Genomic DNA, 18,943 nt, shown 5'->3' with positions numbered 1-18,943 from the left:
AATAACTAGTAAACAGATTACATCAGTAATCAAAAAACCTCCTAAGATTAAAAGTCCAGGACCAGATGGCTTTATTGGCAAATGCTACTAAACATTTAAAGAAGAACTAACACCAATCCTTCTCAAATTTTTCCAAAAAATTGAAGAGGAGGAAACACATCCAAACTCCTTCCTATGAGGCCAGCTTTAGCCTAATACCAAAGCCAGGTAAGGACACTATAAGAAAACTATAGACCAATATCCCTGATGATACAGATGCAAAAATCTCCACAAAATATTAGCAAACTGAATTTAAAAAAACATTGCAAGGATTATACATCATGACCAAGTGGGATTTATCCCTGGGATGTGGGGATGGTTCAACACGTGCAAATCAATAAATATAATATATCACATTAATAGAATGAAAGATAAAAACCATATGATCATTACAATGGACGCAGAAAAGGTTTTTGACAAAACGCAACATCATTTCATGATAAAAACTCTCAACAGATTGGGTATAGAAGGAACATACCTCAACATAATAAAGGTCAGATACAACAAACCCAGAGCTAACACTATACTCAATGGAGAAAAACTGAAAACTTTTCCACAAAGATTAGGAACAAGACAAGGATGCCCACTCTCACCACTCTTATTCAATATATTAGGGGAAGTCTTAGCTAGAGCAATTAGGCAAGGAAAGAAAATAAAATGCATCCAAATCAAAAAGGAAGAAGTAAATTTTTTCTGTTTACAGATGATACAATTTTCTATACACAAAATCCCAAAGAGTCAACCAAAAAACTATAGAAACTTTTAGTAAAGATGCAAGCTATAAAATCAACATACAATAATCGGTTGCATTTCTACATACTAATGATGAAACATCTGAAAAAGAGATAAAGAAACTATCTCATTCACAATAGCATCAGAAACAATAAATACCTAGGACTAAATTTAATCAAAGTGAAAAAACTGCACAATGAAAAATACATGACTTTGCTGAAAGAAACTGAAGAAGACAAAAACAAATGGAAAGACATTATGTGTTTATGAATCAGGGGAATTAATATTGTTAAAATGTCCATGTTTCCAAAGCCATCTATAAATTCAACATAATTTCCCCATCAAAATTCCAAAGTGAGATCATGTGATCAAATTAAAAGAGAAATATTTTCTCAAATTTAATTAGCTATGCAAATTGTTATAAAAACCAAAATCAAAAAGAAAAATATTCCAATGGCATACTTCACTGAAATAGAAAAAACAATTCTAAAATTTGTACAGAACCATAAAGGACCCTAAATAGCCAAAGTAATCCTGAGGAAGAAGAAAAAAATGCTGGAGGTATCATACTTCCTGATTTCAAACTATACTACAAAGCTACAGCAACTAAAAACAGCAGGTGCTGGTATAAAACTAGGCACACAGACCAATGGAACAGAATAGAAAGTCCAGAATTAAGCACCAACATATAAGGTCAACTAATATTTGACAAAAGAGCCCAAAACATCTAATGGGGAAAAGAGAATCTCTTCAACAAATGGTGCTGGGAATACTGGATAAACACATACAGAACAATGAAACTGGACCCCTACCTTACAGTACTCACACAAAGTAATTCAAAACCTAGAAGAAAATGTATGGAAGAAGCGCCTCGATACTGGATTTGGCAATGATTTTTTGGTTATGGCACCAAAACCACAAACAACAAAGCAAAAATCAACAAATGGGACTACATCAAATGTAAAAGCTTCTATACTGGAAAAGAAACAATTAACAAAACAAAAAGGCAACCTACAGGAGGGGAGAAAATTTTGGCAAACCATATATCTGATAATGGGTTAATATCCAAAATATATTTTTAAAAAAACTCATACAACTCAATAAAAAAAAAATGTGTTTAAAAAATGGGCGGAGGAATTAAATAGACATTTCTCCAAAGATGGCCAACAGGTACATGAAAAGATGCTCAACATCACCAATCATCAGAGAAATACAAATTAAAACCACAATGAGATATAACCTCACAACTGTTAGAATGGCTATAATTAAAAAGACAAGAGATAACAAGTGTTGGTGAGGATGTAGAGAAAAGGGAATCCTTGTACACTGTTGGTGGGAATGTAAATTGTTTCAGCCAATATGTAAAACAATATGGAGGTTCCTCAAAAAATTAAAAACAGATCTACCATATGATCCAGCAATTTCACTTCTGGGTATATACCCACAGGAAATGAAAACAGGATATTAAAGAGATATATGCACCCCATATTTATTGTAGCATTATCCACAATTGATGAAATATGGAAACAATTTTAGTGCCCATCAGTGGATGAATGGATAAAGAAGATGTGATACACACACACACACACACACACACACACTGGAGTATTATTCAGCTGTGAGGAAGAAGGACACCCTGCCATTTGCAACAACGTAGATGGACCTCGAGGGCATTATGTGAAGTGATATAACTCAGACAGAGAAAGCCAAATACTGTACCATATCACTCATACATGGACTCTAAAAAGCTGAACTGGTAAAAACAGAGAGTAGAATGGTGGTTTCCAGGGGATATGGGGTAGAGAAATAGTTTGTACCTTGCTTAAAGGGTACAAATTGTAACAAGTAGTAAACAAGCCCTAGAGAGCTAATGCACAAAATAGTGAATATAGACAACAATATTGTATTATAATCATCAAATTTGCTAGGAAACTAGAGCTTAATTATTGTAACCACTAAAAATAAATGATAATTATGTACCATGACAGAAGTACAAATTATTGCTACAATGACAATCACATTACAATGCATAAACCCATCAAATTAACATGTTGTACATCTTAAATTTATACAATGTTATATGTGAAATATATTTTAATAAAAGAAATAGAATAGTACCTGGCACATAGGTACTCAGAAATGTTTGTTGATTAGGCATTGAATGAATACTAATAGAAAAAATTATCAGGGAGTTAGTACAACTCCAAGTCTATATGTAATCAACAACTTAGTGTCAAAATATAAAATAGCACACCTTATATGAATATGATTAGGTATCTGCACACAAACACACAAACAAAATTTTAGAAGAAGAACAAGGCAAGACATTTGCAAGAAACTGTGAGCCTTATAAACAAATCCTTACTACCATCTGCCAGACTGTGCCACCTGTTTGAGTTAGACAATGTGATTGCTAAATTACATGTACCGTGACATACCAATAACAATGTTGTGCAATATCCCACCCCCCGCCAAAAAATTATCTCATTATTTAGATATAAAACAAAGTTTTACCTTCAGGTACATGAAATCCCAGTTTTAGTTTTTCTCCTATACAAGAGATATACAATATTGTTAGATTATTAGAATTAACTGAATATTTACTAGCCCTTCCTTTCCATTGTAATAAAAAATTTTTCAATAACTACTTCTACTTCTTGAGATCACCACCACCACCACCAGCACCACCACACACCAAAAGTTAAATATAGCTATTGAATTAGTTCCTGAAAATTCCTGAGATATAGGGGTAGAGATAGGGGTGGAAGAGTAAAATAGAAAATCTCTTATGATACCAGACTTTTTTTAACCAAATAAGACTTCTTATTCTTTTCCAAAAGAATAAGAACAGCCTGTTGCGTGTGCCAAGGGTGATATAGGCACCTAATGGAAAGCTTCTCTTATCTTTACATTCCAGTAATCTCTGAATATTGTTCAACATAATTGTTAAAATTAAAGTTATTATGGTAGTCATAGGGTACTGTTTAAAAGCCATACTCATTTTCTAATTGATGTTAAGTAGGTCATTATTCTTTAATATAACCATTTTATATTAAGGCTGAGTTTTTTTTCCCCCTCCTATTTTCAATTGTTAATCCCTAAAACCTTGATAAGTAGAATATTTCTCAGGCACGATGAGTGATTTTCCATTGCTGAAGATGTTTTCCGATGTTCTCAAACAGTCATGAGCCTTCAGTGACTAATGTACCAAAAAGCACTGAGCTCTGGGATAGGTGGTTCATTAGTTTCTAGTTGGTGTGTACTTGTTTGGATTGGTAACTGTCATCATCCATGAATACTAGTATCACTGAACTGCTTTAGTGATTATTTTAGTGGGTATAATATGCAGCTACTAATAACTATGATCATTGTATTATACTTATTTTTAAGTATCAACAGTCTAAAATAGAGGTTCCATTCTCCTGCCACTCCAATGTTGCTTTAATATGATATCTAATTGCCTAAGTGGATTTCAGCTCTTTTGCATTCCTGAAATTGCCAGTTTCTCATTTCCTATATTTACTTATAATGTTCCTTCTGCTTAGTATGCATGATTATCCTTGGTGCCACCAAAACATTTCAATTCTTAGTCCTTAATGACAAACATAATTTTTTGTTAGAATTAGATTTTTCCTTCCTGTCTCTAAATTTAAACTCAGATTGTTTTGTTTTGTTTTTTTAAACTCTCAGAACTGACATTCAGTAATAGCTGACATTCAATAAATGATGAAATGTGCCTCTGGATAATTTCATTTATTTGAAATTGATCTTAAGAGGCAGTTCTTTGGGAAATCGTCCCTGAAGATGATCCAATGAACATTTACTAAGTACTTTTAAAGTGTGAAGGTATTGATATATGTTCATTTGTGGATGCAAAGATATATATGTTCCTATAGAGAGGAATCACAGAGAACAAATGGCTATCTGAAAAAAGAGGTCAAATATCTGTCATGCAGTTACTCTCACTTTCTCCAGCTAATCTACATTATCCCTGCCAATTTTATATGTGTATGTATGCACACACACACACACACACACACACACAAATGTTATCTATTTTATGACTAAATTCCTCAACTAAATTCACCATTTCTTTCCTTTTCCCCTTCTTTCTCATGTTGAAAATGACATACTGGTACAAAGTTAGGCATTTCAGTCATCATCAAGAGTAGAGTTTTCGACCAAGAAATCAGTATATCTTGCCCAAAACTCTATTATCTTCATATCATATCTTCCTTTGGAGTAACCAAATGAAACAAGCAGAGATAATGCTGAACTTTGGTAAATAAATTCTTGCGAATTCTTTTTTATTTCTAGAATACCTGGCCAGGTAAATCCAAGGCTTACATATATGGAGACTGTGGACAGGCCCCTGTCCCTAAAGAGAAGAATTTTCCCTCAAAGACACATGTAAAGCATAACTTCTTGTCTACTAAGTTACATAAACAGGACAAAAATTTAATATACCTAGTATTTTTATTAATAAAATTGCTGTTTATGATTGGTTAAGATTAGACTCAAAGTTTTTGCAATATAATTTCATAACACGGAGACTCTATAGGATATTTTAAACAAACTTTCATAAAATAAACCCTAGTTTGATTACTCCAACTTGTGTTTGTTTTTCCTAACATTATTTATAGTACATAAAAAATTTGTGCACTAGATTACATATATATTTTATGGTTTATTTCTTTTATAATGTTTATTTGTGATAATCTTTTATTTCCAAAAGTTCTGTCACCATCTGAAAGCATATTTCTAGATTTTCCCCTTCTTTTTTCTATCTCAAAACATGATTTTAGGTACACAGTAATCAACTCATTTAAATAATTATCACATGGGTATAATCACTATAAAACGTATGATGAAATGAATTATGCATACCTTGCATAGGTGTGCTTGCTAAAGTTCCTTTGACAACTTAAAATTTAGAAATGCGTTTGAATATGGCATCTAAAATTGCAGAGCTCCATAAAGATTAACAAGTTTTTTTATAACTATGTCAACAGTTACACAAATTCAGTTTAACAACATAAAAAGAATTTACCCCCCCCCATGACAGTTTAAAAAGGCCTCAAGATGTTGATTCCTGAGACTCTAGTTTTCAGACTTAATGCCTAGGTTATTCAGGGTTTCAAGGGCAAAGTGTGTAAAAACTCACTAAATTTTTCAGAGCCCAATGTTCAAAGTATCAAAAGGGTCATTTAAATACTGTGCTGGGAATAATAATGAAACTAGTTGATTTAATACCACACTGTTTATATTTTAAAACTTACACATACTTGGCCCAAGGAGGAGACGTAAAAATTGTAATATAAGAAGTTGCATAATTCTGTAAGACAGGATGGGGTTTATTAAGGACAGAAAGATTCTAAAATGGGAAGATAGTTTTCTTTTCATGACAGGGTAGAATATTTGAAATGAGCTTAGTTTCACAAATTCCAAAATTATAAAGATAGAATGAGGGGGATTAGCTTTGCTGAAACTATCCAGATGTTTGTAAGAGAAAAAAACAAATCTACTCTCACTTGGAGACTTGAACATACCCCTCTCAGAAGATGATATTCAGAAAATTAAAAATTAAGTATATAGATGATATAAACTTAAAAACATAACAAGCATAATCTAATAAACATAAAAAACATTACATATGACAGTTCTAAAACAGACATTCTTTTAAAATCAACATGAAACATTAAAAAAAGAAAATCACATTCAAGGCTACAATTGCTTCCCTCATTAAATTTCAAAGTTTTTATTACATAGATGACATTTTCTGACCAAATTAGAATAAACTTAGAAAGATTATCCTCTCATATAGAGTAAAAAATTTCAAAATTATTTTTCTAAGAAACTCATGAATCAAAGAAATAATTTTAATAGAAAATTCTATGAATTGAATGACTGAGAAAATACTAATAGGAAGCCAGAAGAAATTTATAGCTTTAAATGTTTACTTGAGAAAACAAATAAAGATCCAAATACACAAGTTTATTATCTGATAAAAATAGTTTACCAAAAAAATACATATTCTCTACCTAAAAACAGAAGGTAGAAAATGAGCAAGATATATGACACAAGTCAATGAAACAGAACAAAACATACAATAGCAAATCACAGAAGCCAATCTTTCAGTATTTGAATATTTGAAAATGAAAATCTGAAGGGATGTATCAAGGAAAAAATCAGTGAAGCACAAAAAAAGTATCAGGAATATAACATTAGGCCATCCTAAAACAGGATACAGATTTAGATTAAAAAGATTACGACAACTTCATACTAACTTAAAAAGATTAGAATGAAAAATTCCTAGAAAAAATTGACAATACCTAGAAAATATGAAACTAGAAAAAAATAAACAAAATAATGTTTAACCATAATAATGTTAAACAAAATTAACTTTAAAAAGGAAAACATTATTCTTAAAGAGAATAGAAAAAGAAAGTTTTCCTATTGGTTTAACAGAGTAAGCTTAATTTTCATTTTAAGTTATCAAGACTTCTGGTCAAGACAGAGCAACAGTGTCTTGACTGTACTGATTCACTGCCTAGTCTCCCCTCCGCCCCCACTCTTCACTGGTTTCTGTGTCCTTCCCTTCAATAGAAAAGAGGAAGAGTAAAAACTCTGGCAGGCAGCAGGGCCTTTTCAGCAGCCTCTGTGGACTCATAGATTTCCATGTCTTTGTGTAAGAGATCACAATTTCCCAGGGGTAGTTTTCCTCCTTGCACACATCTACATTGTGCAAGTATCAATGAACAAGGATAGTCTTTAAGGGCCTAACAGAGGGCTAAGAAGAGCTGGAAGCTGAAGTCCATCTCCTATCTGATAGCAAGTCCCAATTCCTGAGCTTGTCAGTCAAGACACTTCCGGCCAACTTGAGGCTCCAGCCACATGGGCAATTCAAGGGCGTTGAACATAACAGATAATCAAGCCTCCCCTCCTCTTTGGCCTCAGTGTGGACTGATGCATTTCACACTCCTTGAGAGAAATCTGGTTCCCAGAAGTTTGCAGACCTCTGCGTTTGATTACTGTACATCTGCCCAATCTCCTTCCCCTGTCCCTGGCTTGGAGTATCTCAGGATATTATCCTTCACCCCCATCTTGGTGGGCTCCATGTGAGTGTCTTCTCTTCCCTGCTGACTTTCTGACAGCCATAATGTATGCAAAGATAGGGAAACTCCACAACATCCCAACCCACACCCCAGTGTCCCTTAGTAGACACTCCTTTCCTGGGGTGGATATATATATATGTACTCTTGCTCTCTTGTTTGTGCTGCAGACATTTTGGAGAACATGAGACTAGAAAGGAAATGAGACTGTAGGGGTAAGGGAGCCCATCCAGTAGGAGGGAGGGAAAAATGGGACTGGATATTTGGGTTACTAGAAGGCTACAGCAGGAACCATGTGGGAGGGAGGGGGATGAGTAGATTGAGGAAGCCACTCTGTGGGCATTTGTGTGCTCCCTGGTGGAGTATCCTCAATCCTCTCTGAGCCCAAAGACCTCTGATAATTATCCTATTTCATACCTAAAAAATGGGGCCAACACATTTGAAAAGACAATTTGAGAGAAAACTAGGGACACCTTAGTAAAGCAGGGCAAACCATCGGAATGCACAACGATCTCAATCTCCACCTGAGAGAAGGTGACCCAGGCTGAGACAGAACAGTGAACACTGACTCTTAAAACTTTTTCTCACCAAAAACAAAAGGCCCCAGTGTCTTTCTCATGGGGATGTTTAGGTCTTTCTCTGACATGAAGGTCCTTTTCTCATACGGAAAATGAGTTTTCTACTCTCTGAGAACTGTCATTTTTCTCTCTTTCTCTCTGAAGTAGCAGTTTCCACACTCCCAATCAGGAATGCAATCTCTTTCTCAAACACAGTAGTGCCCGCCCCTGTCCACAAACCCAGCGACAGACACACAGAGGAATGGAGACTGAAAGCAACAAACAAAGACACAGAAACACACACACACACAAACACAAATAGAAATACTGACTCACAGACACAGGCCAATATACATAGATGGGGGTCTCTGTACTCTCACTATTGCTCTTCATTGTATTACTCTGTTTTAGTTTGCTACCCTGTTTTAACACACCCTGAAATCATCCTATTTATCTTTTCAATTGTTCATTCTCATTATGCTCCATGTAGGCAGGGACTGGTCAGATAAGCCCACCGCTGTAGCTCCAGTTCATAGCAAGGGACCTGGCACAAATCAGAGATTCAGTAAACATTTGGATCAGTAATTAAAATTATCCTCCCACATCTAATCACCTGCATAAAGCATTCATCTTCTCCGTGAATGTGAATTAAGCTCAGCATGTTTGTAGTATATCCCTTTGGGCAAGCAACCCCTGATGCCCCAGGCCAGGGCCCCTTCCCCATCTATACCCTCTCTATTCACACCAGTCCCAGCACCTATCTTGTTGCTGGCCTATGAGTGTGGTTCTTCCCACCAACATATGAAGATAAGCGGACAAACAGGCAGCTGAGAGAACCCCAGGGTTTTTAATAAACAGAATCCAGAGCCTGCCCCAACCTGGTATGTAGTCAAAAATCAAGCTGCACTCAAGGAATTTAAGTCCATCCTGCAATGTGGGTGAGGCCAGAGAGCTGGGGAAGAGGAAGAGAGGGATTAGCCCAGGGTAGGCTGGGCATGGGGATAATGTACAAAACTTCATCCATAAGATAAACTCCTTGCTCCTTCCCATGTCCCATCCCCTCCATGAACAGCGGAGCACAGAAACAGAGACAGATAGACCAGAGACCCTTGCTCCTGCCATACCTACAGTCCAGGGACACACACCATGGCCTGAGTTGGAGTCCGACCTGCTCTAGGATCCTTCCCCATGTTGCTGTCTCCCAGGAAGCCATGGTAAGCCTGTATCTCCAGCAGGCTGTGGGTTGTTGGCCTTGTGGGGACAAGGTATGGGCGATGAGTAAGATTTATCTCCCAGCTTTTCTCTCTGCCTCCCTGCCCAACTGTTCCATCTTTCATTCACCTTGGAGGATACACCCTCATCTCTCCCCATGGTGTCCCGAATGTTCTGCTCCTGGGGCTGGGTCAGCTGCTGGGGCTTATCCTTAGGAAGATCCAGCTCTTGTGGCATCTCTGCCTCTGCCTCAGCCTCATGGAATAGCAGCTTACCCTGAAGGGTGTATAGCAGGTGGAGGAAGGTCTGGTGCCTGGAAGGAGGAGGTGGGTGTGAAGAGAGGGAACCTCAGCTGAACCACCCTGGGTCTGTAGCCCATGCTCCCAGCCTCACCTCTGCAGCTTGTACTGCTCCTGCTCTGCCTGCTGCTTCAGGGTTCCAAGTTCCTGATACAGCCGTTCAAGCTCCTGATGAGTTCCTGTCTGACGCTCCCTCACCTCTGAAGAAACCACTGCCAGATGCTGCAGACGCTTCTCCTACCAGGAGTGAGAATGTAGACATGGTTCCTCAGATGCTGACATCTTAGAGCCATTTCCCCAACCCCTACAGCCTAGACCTAGCTGGGGGTTCAGACGCACAGATGGAAAGAGGGACCCTACTCACTTTAGGCAGGACCAGGGGCTTAGAAAAAAGGAAGGGTCAGAATGTGTTGTTCCAAGGTGAGGAATTCTGGAGAAAAGGAGCACAAAGATGATGATAACACTTATTTAGTTTGCTATGTGCCAGGCACTATTTTAAGCACTTGCTGTACCAATTACTTAATCATCATAATAACTCTATAGAGTAGATGCTATTATTTTCTTCTTTCACAGATGAAGAAACAGAAGCAGAGAAAGTTAGGTGACTGCCCAAGATCATGCAGTGGTAAGTGGTGATGCTAGGATTCAAGTCCATGTTGGTACCCATGCTATAGTGCCTCACAGGGGGAAACAGAATAAAGGTTTTCTGGGACTTGGCCCATGCAATAGCATGGTGGTGAGAAGAGGTATTTTCCTAGGTGAATGGACCTACCTGTTGTAGCTGCCACTGCTTCTGGACTATTCTGAGTTTTTCCATGGCCACTTGCTTCTGCAGGTAAGCAAAGGAGGGGAACAAGGAGAGGAGGAGTGCATTTTTATGTTTGGATTTCATTTTTTTTTTTTTTTTTTTTACAGTAAGTCTTTGTTGGTTATCTATTTGAAATATAGCAGTGTGTACATGTCAATCCCAAACTCCCAATCTATCCCTGGCCCCCACCCTTCCCCCCCCTGGTGACCATAAGTTCATTCTCTAAGTCTGTGAGTCTGTTTCTGTTTTGTAAGTAAGTTCATTTGTATCATTTTTTTTTTTTTTTTAGATTCCACATATAAGTGATATCATATGATATTTGTCTTTCTCTGTCTGACTTACTTCACTTAGTATGATAATCTCCAGGTCCATCCATGTTGCTGCAAATGGCATTATTTCATTCCTTTTAATGGCTGAGTAATATTGACGGATGAATGGATAAAGAAGATGTGGTACAGGGGCTTCCCTGGTGGCGCAGTGGTTAAGAATCTGCCTGCCAATGCAGGGTACATGGGTTCAAGCCCTGGTCTGGGAAGATCCCACATGCCGGGGAGCAACTAAGCCCGTGCGCCACAACTACTGAGCCAGTGTGCTGCAACTACGGAAGTCCGTGCGCCTAGAGCCCGGGCTCTGCAACAAGAGAAGCCACTGCAATGAGAAGCCCGCGCACCGCAACAAAGAGTAGCCCCCGCTTGCCCCAATTAGAGAAAGCTGGTGCGAAGACATGAAGACCCAACACAGCCAAAAATAAAAAAAAGTAAAAAAAATAAATTTATATACATATAAAAAAAGATGTGGTACATATATACAATGGAATATTACTCAGCCATATGGTTGGATTTTAAAAGACAGCCAGTGGGTCCAACCCAGCATGTTCACCCTTTTCCTCCTCCTCTCTGCCTGCCCTCTCCTCCCCTCATCCTTGGTTCACCTTGGCCTGGAGTTGTTCAAGGGCCTCCTGGAGCTGGGCCTGCTTCCTCTGGGCCTCCGCCACCTTGGGCAGTGCCTGGGTCAGGGAACTTGTGATGGCCTCCACGTGCTCTTGGTAGGTGGCCTTCAGCTCTTTCCATTGCTCTTTGACTTCAATTGCCTTCTGCCCTGAGAAGAGCCAAGAGTGAGGGAATAAGTGAGGTTGGCCCACCTGCCTGCAACACTGGGGCTTCAGTCTTCCCGTCAGCCAAACAGCTCACTTGACTGATGTCCCTCTTCCTTATTCACTCAGGGAAGCCCCTATTCCAACCCCCTGCCCACTCACGGCTCGTGTCTTCAGAAGCCAAGGGGTTCAGGTCCTGGGCAGTGCCTTCCTGAACCAAGAAATTCTGCAGGAAGTCTACTACTTGAAGCTGGCTGCAGAGGAGCTTGTCCTTCTTCCGGGAGTCCTGTTCAGAGGGAGGGTGGACGCAAGTAACATTCTTACCTCCTTGACTATAGGCCAACAAGGTTACTTTCCCGTCTTTTCACCATTACCGCTGCCCAATATCTCAATAGGAGGACCCAGGAGCAGTCCCTGGCTTGTGAAAGGCTAGCTCCCATCTTGTACGTACCATCACAAACTCAGCCAGGATCTGCACGGGCAGTTCTGCCTCTTCCTGAAGACCTATAGGCTCCAGGATGTCTGCCACCTTGGCCAGGGCCCTGAAGGGGCAAGAAAACAGGAAAAACTGCAGACTCCTGGGGTCCTAGTTCTAGTCAATTTGTGTGCACATGCACATATATGATTATGTGTATTAATGCTGAGTCTTGTCCTGCCTAGCACAGGCTTGAAGGGCCATCTGGGACCAGGAATGGTGTTTGTATGGAAGACACATGGAGGTAGTAAGTGCCGTGAAGAAAAATAAGCAAAGCAAGGGGAATAGGAGGGTGGGGAAGGAGCTGTGATTTTAAATAGGGAATGTCTCACTAATAGAAACCGTTTGAGTTTCTGAAATCAGTCATGGAAATATACAGGGAATGGGGGAGCCTCGCCACGCAGAGAACACAAGCTTGGGGGCAGGGTATCAGCGTACTTGAGGAGGAGCTAAGGACAGGGGGCTGGATCCCTGGGTCTAGGCTCTCCAGAGTTCTCCCTTGTTAGCGGCCGAAGCAGTCCATTAGGAGGCGGGGATGGGGATAAAATAACCCACCGAGAGAGTGTGTGTTGGACAGGGGTGACAGAAATTGAATGGCCCTCCCAGGATGTCTCCTAGGAGTGGAAAGTCTCCTGTTAGGGTGGTCGATCTGCGAAGAGATATGGAGGGTTGACAGGGACGGAACCGTCCCCTTTCAGGACACACCTCTGGGGGGTGTGCGTACGTGGTGGGGGACGGACAGTCGCTCATAGCCCTTACTCCTGGAGAGAGGCAACCGTCACCTCAGGAACCTAAGACTGGGGGGCTGGGATTAGGATCACTTCACGGCTTAGTCGACCCGCAACCGCTGTAAGGGGTGGACGGGAATTACTGGTTTTACTTGGGACCGCGCAAGGTCCGCCCCAGCCCGCCCCCGGCTGCCACCTGGCGGGACACACTTACTCTCGGGCAGCAGCCTCCGCCTTAGTCTCTGCCGCCTCCATGTTTCCCCGGGCCGCGCTTCAGCTCTAACCTCCGTCCACTTTGGACCCGCGGCGAACCGCGCGCCGGGACAGGCGATTGGATGTCCTGTCAGTGGGCGGGAATCAAGGACCATTGGGCACTCTCATTGGCAGGCGCAGATTGGCGCGTTGGCGCGCCTCGTTGTTTGGCGCAGGCGCAGTTGTTGCTGAGCCCTGCAGGCGCGCAGAAGTTCTACGCCTGCGCAGTAACCCGTAGGCGGTACTGAGGCGTTGAGGTGCGGCTTGAGCTCACGCAACGGCGCGCTGCCTAGTTCTCAGACTAAGAGGAAAGACCTTTGCTCGGTTTGGCTTTTAGGGGCAACTCTCAGAGTTACCTTTATTTAAAAAAAAAAAGAAAAAGAAAAAAATAATCTGCTCTTGAAGGAGAACGCTGGGTCTGTCTTCCGAGACACTTGGCATCAATAACGGATAACTGATCCTGGAGACTGAGGAAACAAATATCAGCTCAAAATGCTTACAGCCTTTAAAAGATTTTCCAGGATGCGGGTTTGGGAGAGAAAACCTAAGCACAGCCCAGCGAATTGCCTGCGTTGACCGGTTGGAGCCGAAAGTTTGGGGGAGACCAAGGCAGGTAATGTCCTCCAGAGTATAGCAGAAAGGAGAGAGTATCTCAGAGAGAGAAATCGGAGTTCTGTAGAGTTTTCTCCAGTATTCTGCTGAGTTCTGAGCATCTTGTGTTTGAGGAAACTACCCCGAAGGGGTTTTAAGGATTCCCAGAGATCACTTAGGGTCAGTAACTCCTTCCACCAATCAGGCTGGAAAACTTCATAATCCGTGGGGTGTTGGTTAGCGTACACATACAGGTTTTGCCTTAGTAGTAGGGCATTAGCCCTAGACACCTCACTCCTCTAGTGCCACCTAACAAATCTTAAAAGCAAGGCCCAAGTGGATCAAACGGTTAACAAATCATTTCAGTATATGATAGACCAAAGTTAAATAATATTTATAGAAATACAAAAATGTCCAGCAACCAGTAAGGTACAGTTCACAATGTCTGGCATCCAATTAAAAACTACCAAGCTAGAAAGAGAAAAACAAATACTGTATGCCAACGCATATATATGGAACCTAAAAAAATGGTACTCATGGACCTAGAGGAAGGGCAGGATTAAGACACAGACATAGAGAACAGAGTTGAGGACGCAGTGGGGGAAGGGGAAGCTGGGACAAAGTGAGAGAGTGGCATGGACATATATACACTACCAAATGTAAAATAGATAGCTAGTGGGAAGCAGCCGCATAGCACAGGGAGATCAGCTCGGTGCTTTGTGTCCACCTAGAGGGGTGGGATAGGGAGGCTTAAGAGGGAAGGGATATGGGGATATATGTATATGTATAGCTGATTCACTTTGTTGTACAGCAAAAACTAATACATTGTAAAGCAATTGTACGCCAATGAAGATATTTAAAAAAAAAAAACAAACCAAGCTTGCAAAAAAGCAGGAAAAGAAAACCCATTTTTAGGAGAAAAATCAATCACTTCAGAATAGAAATAGATGCTAGAATCAACAGACAAGGGTTTTAAAACAGTTATGTTCAAAAAGATAAGCAGAGGTATAATCAAAAAGATAATAAGAGGTAAGGATATGGAAAAAGTGGACTGCTCATGTTACTGGTAGGAATGTAAAGTGGTGCATCTGCTTTTGGAAAGCAGTTTAACAGTTTCTCAAAATGTTAAACATATAGTGACCATATGAACCACAATTCCACTCCTAGGTATATATCCAAGAGAAATGAAAACATGCTCATAAAAACTTGTACACAAGTATCCATAGTACAGCATTATTTACAAGGGCTGAAAAGTAGAAACAACCCAAGTCCCTTCAGCTGGTGAATGGAAAAAACAAAAATCTACATCCATTAAATGGGGTATTTTTCAGCAATAAAAGAAAATGAGGTACAAATACATGCTAAAACATAGATGAGCCTCGAAAACATGCTAAGTGCCAGTTGAAAGAGAGCAGATATTGTATGATTCCATTTATGTGACATGTCCAGATTAAGCATATCTGAAGAAACAGAAAATAGATTAGTGGTTGCCAGGGCTGGGAGCTGGCACGGGAATGGGGGGAGGTTGCTAGTGTATGGGGAGAGACTGCAAATGGACATGGGGTTTCTTTTACTGCGTAAATAAATGAAAATGTTCTAAAATTAGACTATAGGGAAGGTTGCACAATTCTATGCAAAAAAACCACTCAATTTACACTTTAAATGGATCTCAATAAAACTGAAAAAAGTTAATCAGAAATATGAAACATGTAATAAAGACCTAAATCAAACCTGTAGAGGTGAAAACTGCAATATGACAGATGAAACTAAATGGAATTAATAGCAGATTAAACATTGCATAATAAGAGATAAAAGAAATTGAAGGCATAGTCTTAGAAACTAACACAAATAGTAGAAAACTAAAACATAAAAAGAACAAAGCAACAGTGAGCTGTGGTACAATTTCTGACAACCTATGCTTTCCATAAAGGATCTTCTTGCTTGACTGAGTCCTTCCTGCTTGATGAGTCTACTTTTTAGAACTTTCTAAACATTCTACATATACAATACAGTGGAGAAAATAAATGACACTTTCTGAAAGGTACATTTGATTGGAGTAACAAGGATTGACTATCAATCTCTTTATGTTTGAAGGTTTGGGTCCCTTTGATCTATTTTTCACAAATTCCCACAGAAATACTGCCTTTTGAATAAAATCCTTTTCAAATGTATGAAATGACCTCACTTCACATCTAAATTTAAATATTTTAGGGTAAACTGAAGACCAAATCATGAAAAGAGCAAATAATAAATAGCAAATCAAAATGACATACTGCAAGTTGAACTTGAATGCAAGTTGACTTTGGACTATACATAGCACAAATTTGCCAGCTCTGGGAAATTCCCTGGAGGTCCAGTGGTTAGGACTCTGTGCTCTTCCTGCCAAGGGCCTGGGTTCAACCTCTGGTCGGGAATAAAATCCCACAGGTAGCGTGGCATGGCCAAAACCAAAAACAAACAAAAAAACAAAACCCAAATTTGCCAGCTCTGTTTAACCCTCCCCTTGGCTCTGATTTATAGAGATCTGACCTAGAATTCTAATGAAAATTACTATAGATCAATAAAAAGTATGATTCCAAGTTTCCTCCTCTTTCTGTGTTTTCTAATCCGCAAGCCACAGCCACGTGTGGCTATTTAAATTTAATTACAGTTAAATATTAAAAGTTTATTTTCTAAGTCACGTTAGCCACATTTCAGTGCTCAATAGCTATGTATGCCTAGTGTCTGCCATACTGGACAATGCAAATTTTAGAACATTTCCATCAATAGAGAGTTCAATTGGACAGTGATGATTCATAAACTTTTAGGTACATTAGATACATACAGCCTGTAATTTATGTACAAAAAGTTTACATTAATTTCAACAAAACCAACAGGGTAAAAAAAAATTCCGTAGCTTAAAAATGTCACATTTGCAGTAAAGAGGTTGGAGGTGTATAAATTGTATGTGTTTTTAAATTTAAAGAGTTCTTGTTTGCAGCTTATCAAACTCTAATGCCCTCCATAAATTATATTAAAAAATTTTATATTGCTCAACCGATCTTCCCCTGTTGTAGAAGGTAATAGCACAACCAGGAAGGATGTAAAGCAAATTCCCTTAAGCATATAATTGATATGGGCATTATATTTTCATTTATTAAGGTGGAAACATCTATTCAGTCATTGAACAAGTGGAAAATGTTTTAAAAAGCATATGTTCCTAGAAATAGAAAATTTCCTCACTCATTTTAACGCTTTCTTTGTGTAGTGCACGTGAAACAGTTCTGAAAATAGCACTTACATTAACACTCAGATGGAATATCAACTGTTTTATTGGGATGCATGAAATGATTGTTAGAGCAAATTCATCTGAGATTCATAGAGCATTAAGTAAATATAAGTAATAAGATAAGACATATGTTTGCAGCTGTCTATAGAAAATATACCTCCAGTACTTTATAAAACATTGAAAACAAAATACTGTGCTTTGCGGACTGATTTCTATTTGTACAGAAGCTCTGTTTGGTATATCCAGCTCTGCCAGCATTGTTTTAGGATTTAAAGTTGTATTTCCACATCTTCTCTGCCCTGTCGCAAGGTCATCTAAATGAGTCACGGGAAATCCAGTGAATAAAACATTATATATACATAGGTGTATATAGACATAGATACACATACATCTGTCTATCTATATCTCTATACATATCTTCATATGTGTTTGTATATCTTACACAATAAACATTAACTAAAAAGTAATATTTTAAAATCGATTTAATTTTCTCCTAGTATTTTAACACCAGGCTTTTTTCTCTGTAGCTTCACTGATTTTTTGCTTTCCATGTCACAGTCACTCTCAGAGTACTAAATGTAATTCTCTTCTGATATTTATTAGTTCAGAGGATAAAGCAATAACAATGCAGGTAAATAAAACATATGTGCTAGGCCATTTTCAAAGGATGCTTGAAAATTTTATTCATTATGATAAAACTGTCAAAAATATCGCCTCTTTTCTACCTTCCTAAACATAGGAATATTTCTGTGTTTATATCACTTTGACCATTAGTTGCTGGATGTTTTCTTCTATATTTCAACTATTCTCCAAGCAGGCCCGCCGAGAGCTTACACAATTTAGTCTGCTGAATTTTTTTTTTTTAATTGTTTTTGTAATAGTAACTTTTTAGGGTTTTTTTCAATCACAAAATATATGATGAAAATTTTGTTTAAAAAGTTGGTAAATAATTATTGCTTTGGTGTAGGTGTTTTAATGCATTAAGGCAAATTGTATATCTGATTGGAACATCTGTGCAGTAAGCTAAACATGTGGCAGACAGTACAAATAATCAAAAAGTGTTGACACTCAAACTCTTGATGAGGAAAATACTTTTGCTTTTATCAACCAGTGAATATATCCTTTGGTTTTCATGTGTGTGTGTGTGTGTGTGTGTGTGTGTGTGTGTTTTCAGTCTTGCTCTGGGAAAAAGAAATTCCCATCGGTTTACTTACTTTTTAAAAACAGCTTTATTGAAGTATGAATTACATGACATAAAATTTATCAATTATAAATGTAAAATTCAATGATTTTATTATATTTACATAGAATTGTGCAGTCAGTTTTAAGACATTTTTATCACCCCTAAGAGATCCATTTTGCCTGTTTGCAGTGAATCCCTGTTTGTAGCCCCGGGCCCAGACTAGCACTGATTTTTTTTTTGTCTCTGTAGACTAGCCTTTTCTGGACATTGCAGAAACATACAATATGTAGGTGTTTTTGCATCTGGCCTCTTTGCCTTAGCACAATGTTTTGAGAATCATCCATGTTGTAGCATACATCGGTAATTTGTTCGTTTTTATTGATGAATATATTCCAATGTGGAGATACACCACAAACAATTTATTTGTTCACCAGTTGATGGAAATTGTAGTGTTTCTGGTGATTGACATATGAATAATGCTGCTGTGAATATTCCCAGAAAAGATTTTTTGTGTGTGTGAACATATGTTTACATGTCTCTTGAGGAGATACCTAGTAATGGAATCACTGAATCACTTGGTAAGTTTATGTTTAA

The 18,943-nt window shown here is 38.7% G+C and overlaps 1 protein-coding gene across 2 annotated transcripts; it reads right to left on the bottom strand.

Moving 5' to 3' along the window:
* Positions 1–3,304: 3,304 nt before the first annotated feature.
* On the bottom strand, positions 3,305–13,402 carry ZWINT (ZW10 interacting kinetochore protein). Of its 2 annotated transcripts, XM_082339613.1 has the most exons (9): positions 13,270–13,391; positions 12,304–12,394; positions 12,015–12,138; positions 11,691–11,857; positions 10,724–10,780; positions 10,046–10,188; positions 9,782–9,965; positions 9,586–9,691; positions 3,305–3,321 (listed from the first exon to the last, which is right to left on the bottom strand). In XM_082339613.1, exons 1-8 carry the CDS (start codon positions 13,308–13,310, stop codon positions 9,614–9,616), a joined length of 885 nt encoding a protein of 294 aa, XP_082195739.1. In that variant the 5' UTR covers positions 13,311–13,391; the 3' UTR covers positions 3,305–3,321; positions 9,586–9,613. The 2 variants fall into 2 exon arrangements, with proteins under 2 accessions (XP_082195739.1, XP_082195738.1); XM_082339612.1 differs by lacking the exon at positions 3,305–3,321 and having other exon boundaries at positions 9,585–9,691; positions 13,270–13,402.
* Positions 13,403–18,943: the final 5,541 nt, after the last annotated feature.

Source organism: Balaenoptera borealis (genome assembly GCF_965194805.1).
Source record: "Balaenoptera borealis genome assembly, chromosome: 10".
Classification (NCBI taxonomy): Eukaryota; Metazoa; Chordata; class Mammalia; order Artiodactyla; family Balaenopteridae; genus Balaenoptera; species Balaenoptera borealis.
This window is presented reverse-complemented; position numbering and strand designations above follow the sequence as displayed.

Coding starts and splice junctions, on each gene's coding strand:
- ZWINT (XM_082339612.1), bottom strand. CDS start 13,310: ATGGAGGCGGCAGAGACTAAGGCGGAGGCTGCTGCCCGAGA. Junction 10,781..11,690: donor TTGAACAACTCCAGGCCAAG/GTGAACCAAGGA, acceptor GCTTACCTGCAG/AAGCAAGTGGCCATGGAAAA. Junction 9,966..10,045: donor GAGCAGTACAAGCTGCAGAG/GTGAGGCTGGGA, acceptor TCCTCCTTCCAG/GCACCAGACCTTCCTCCACC.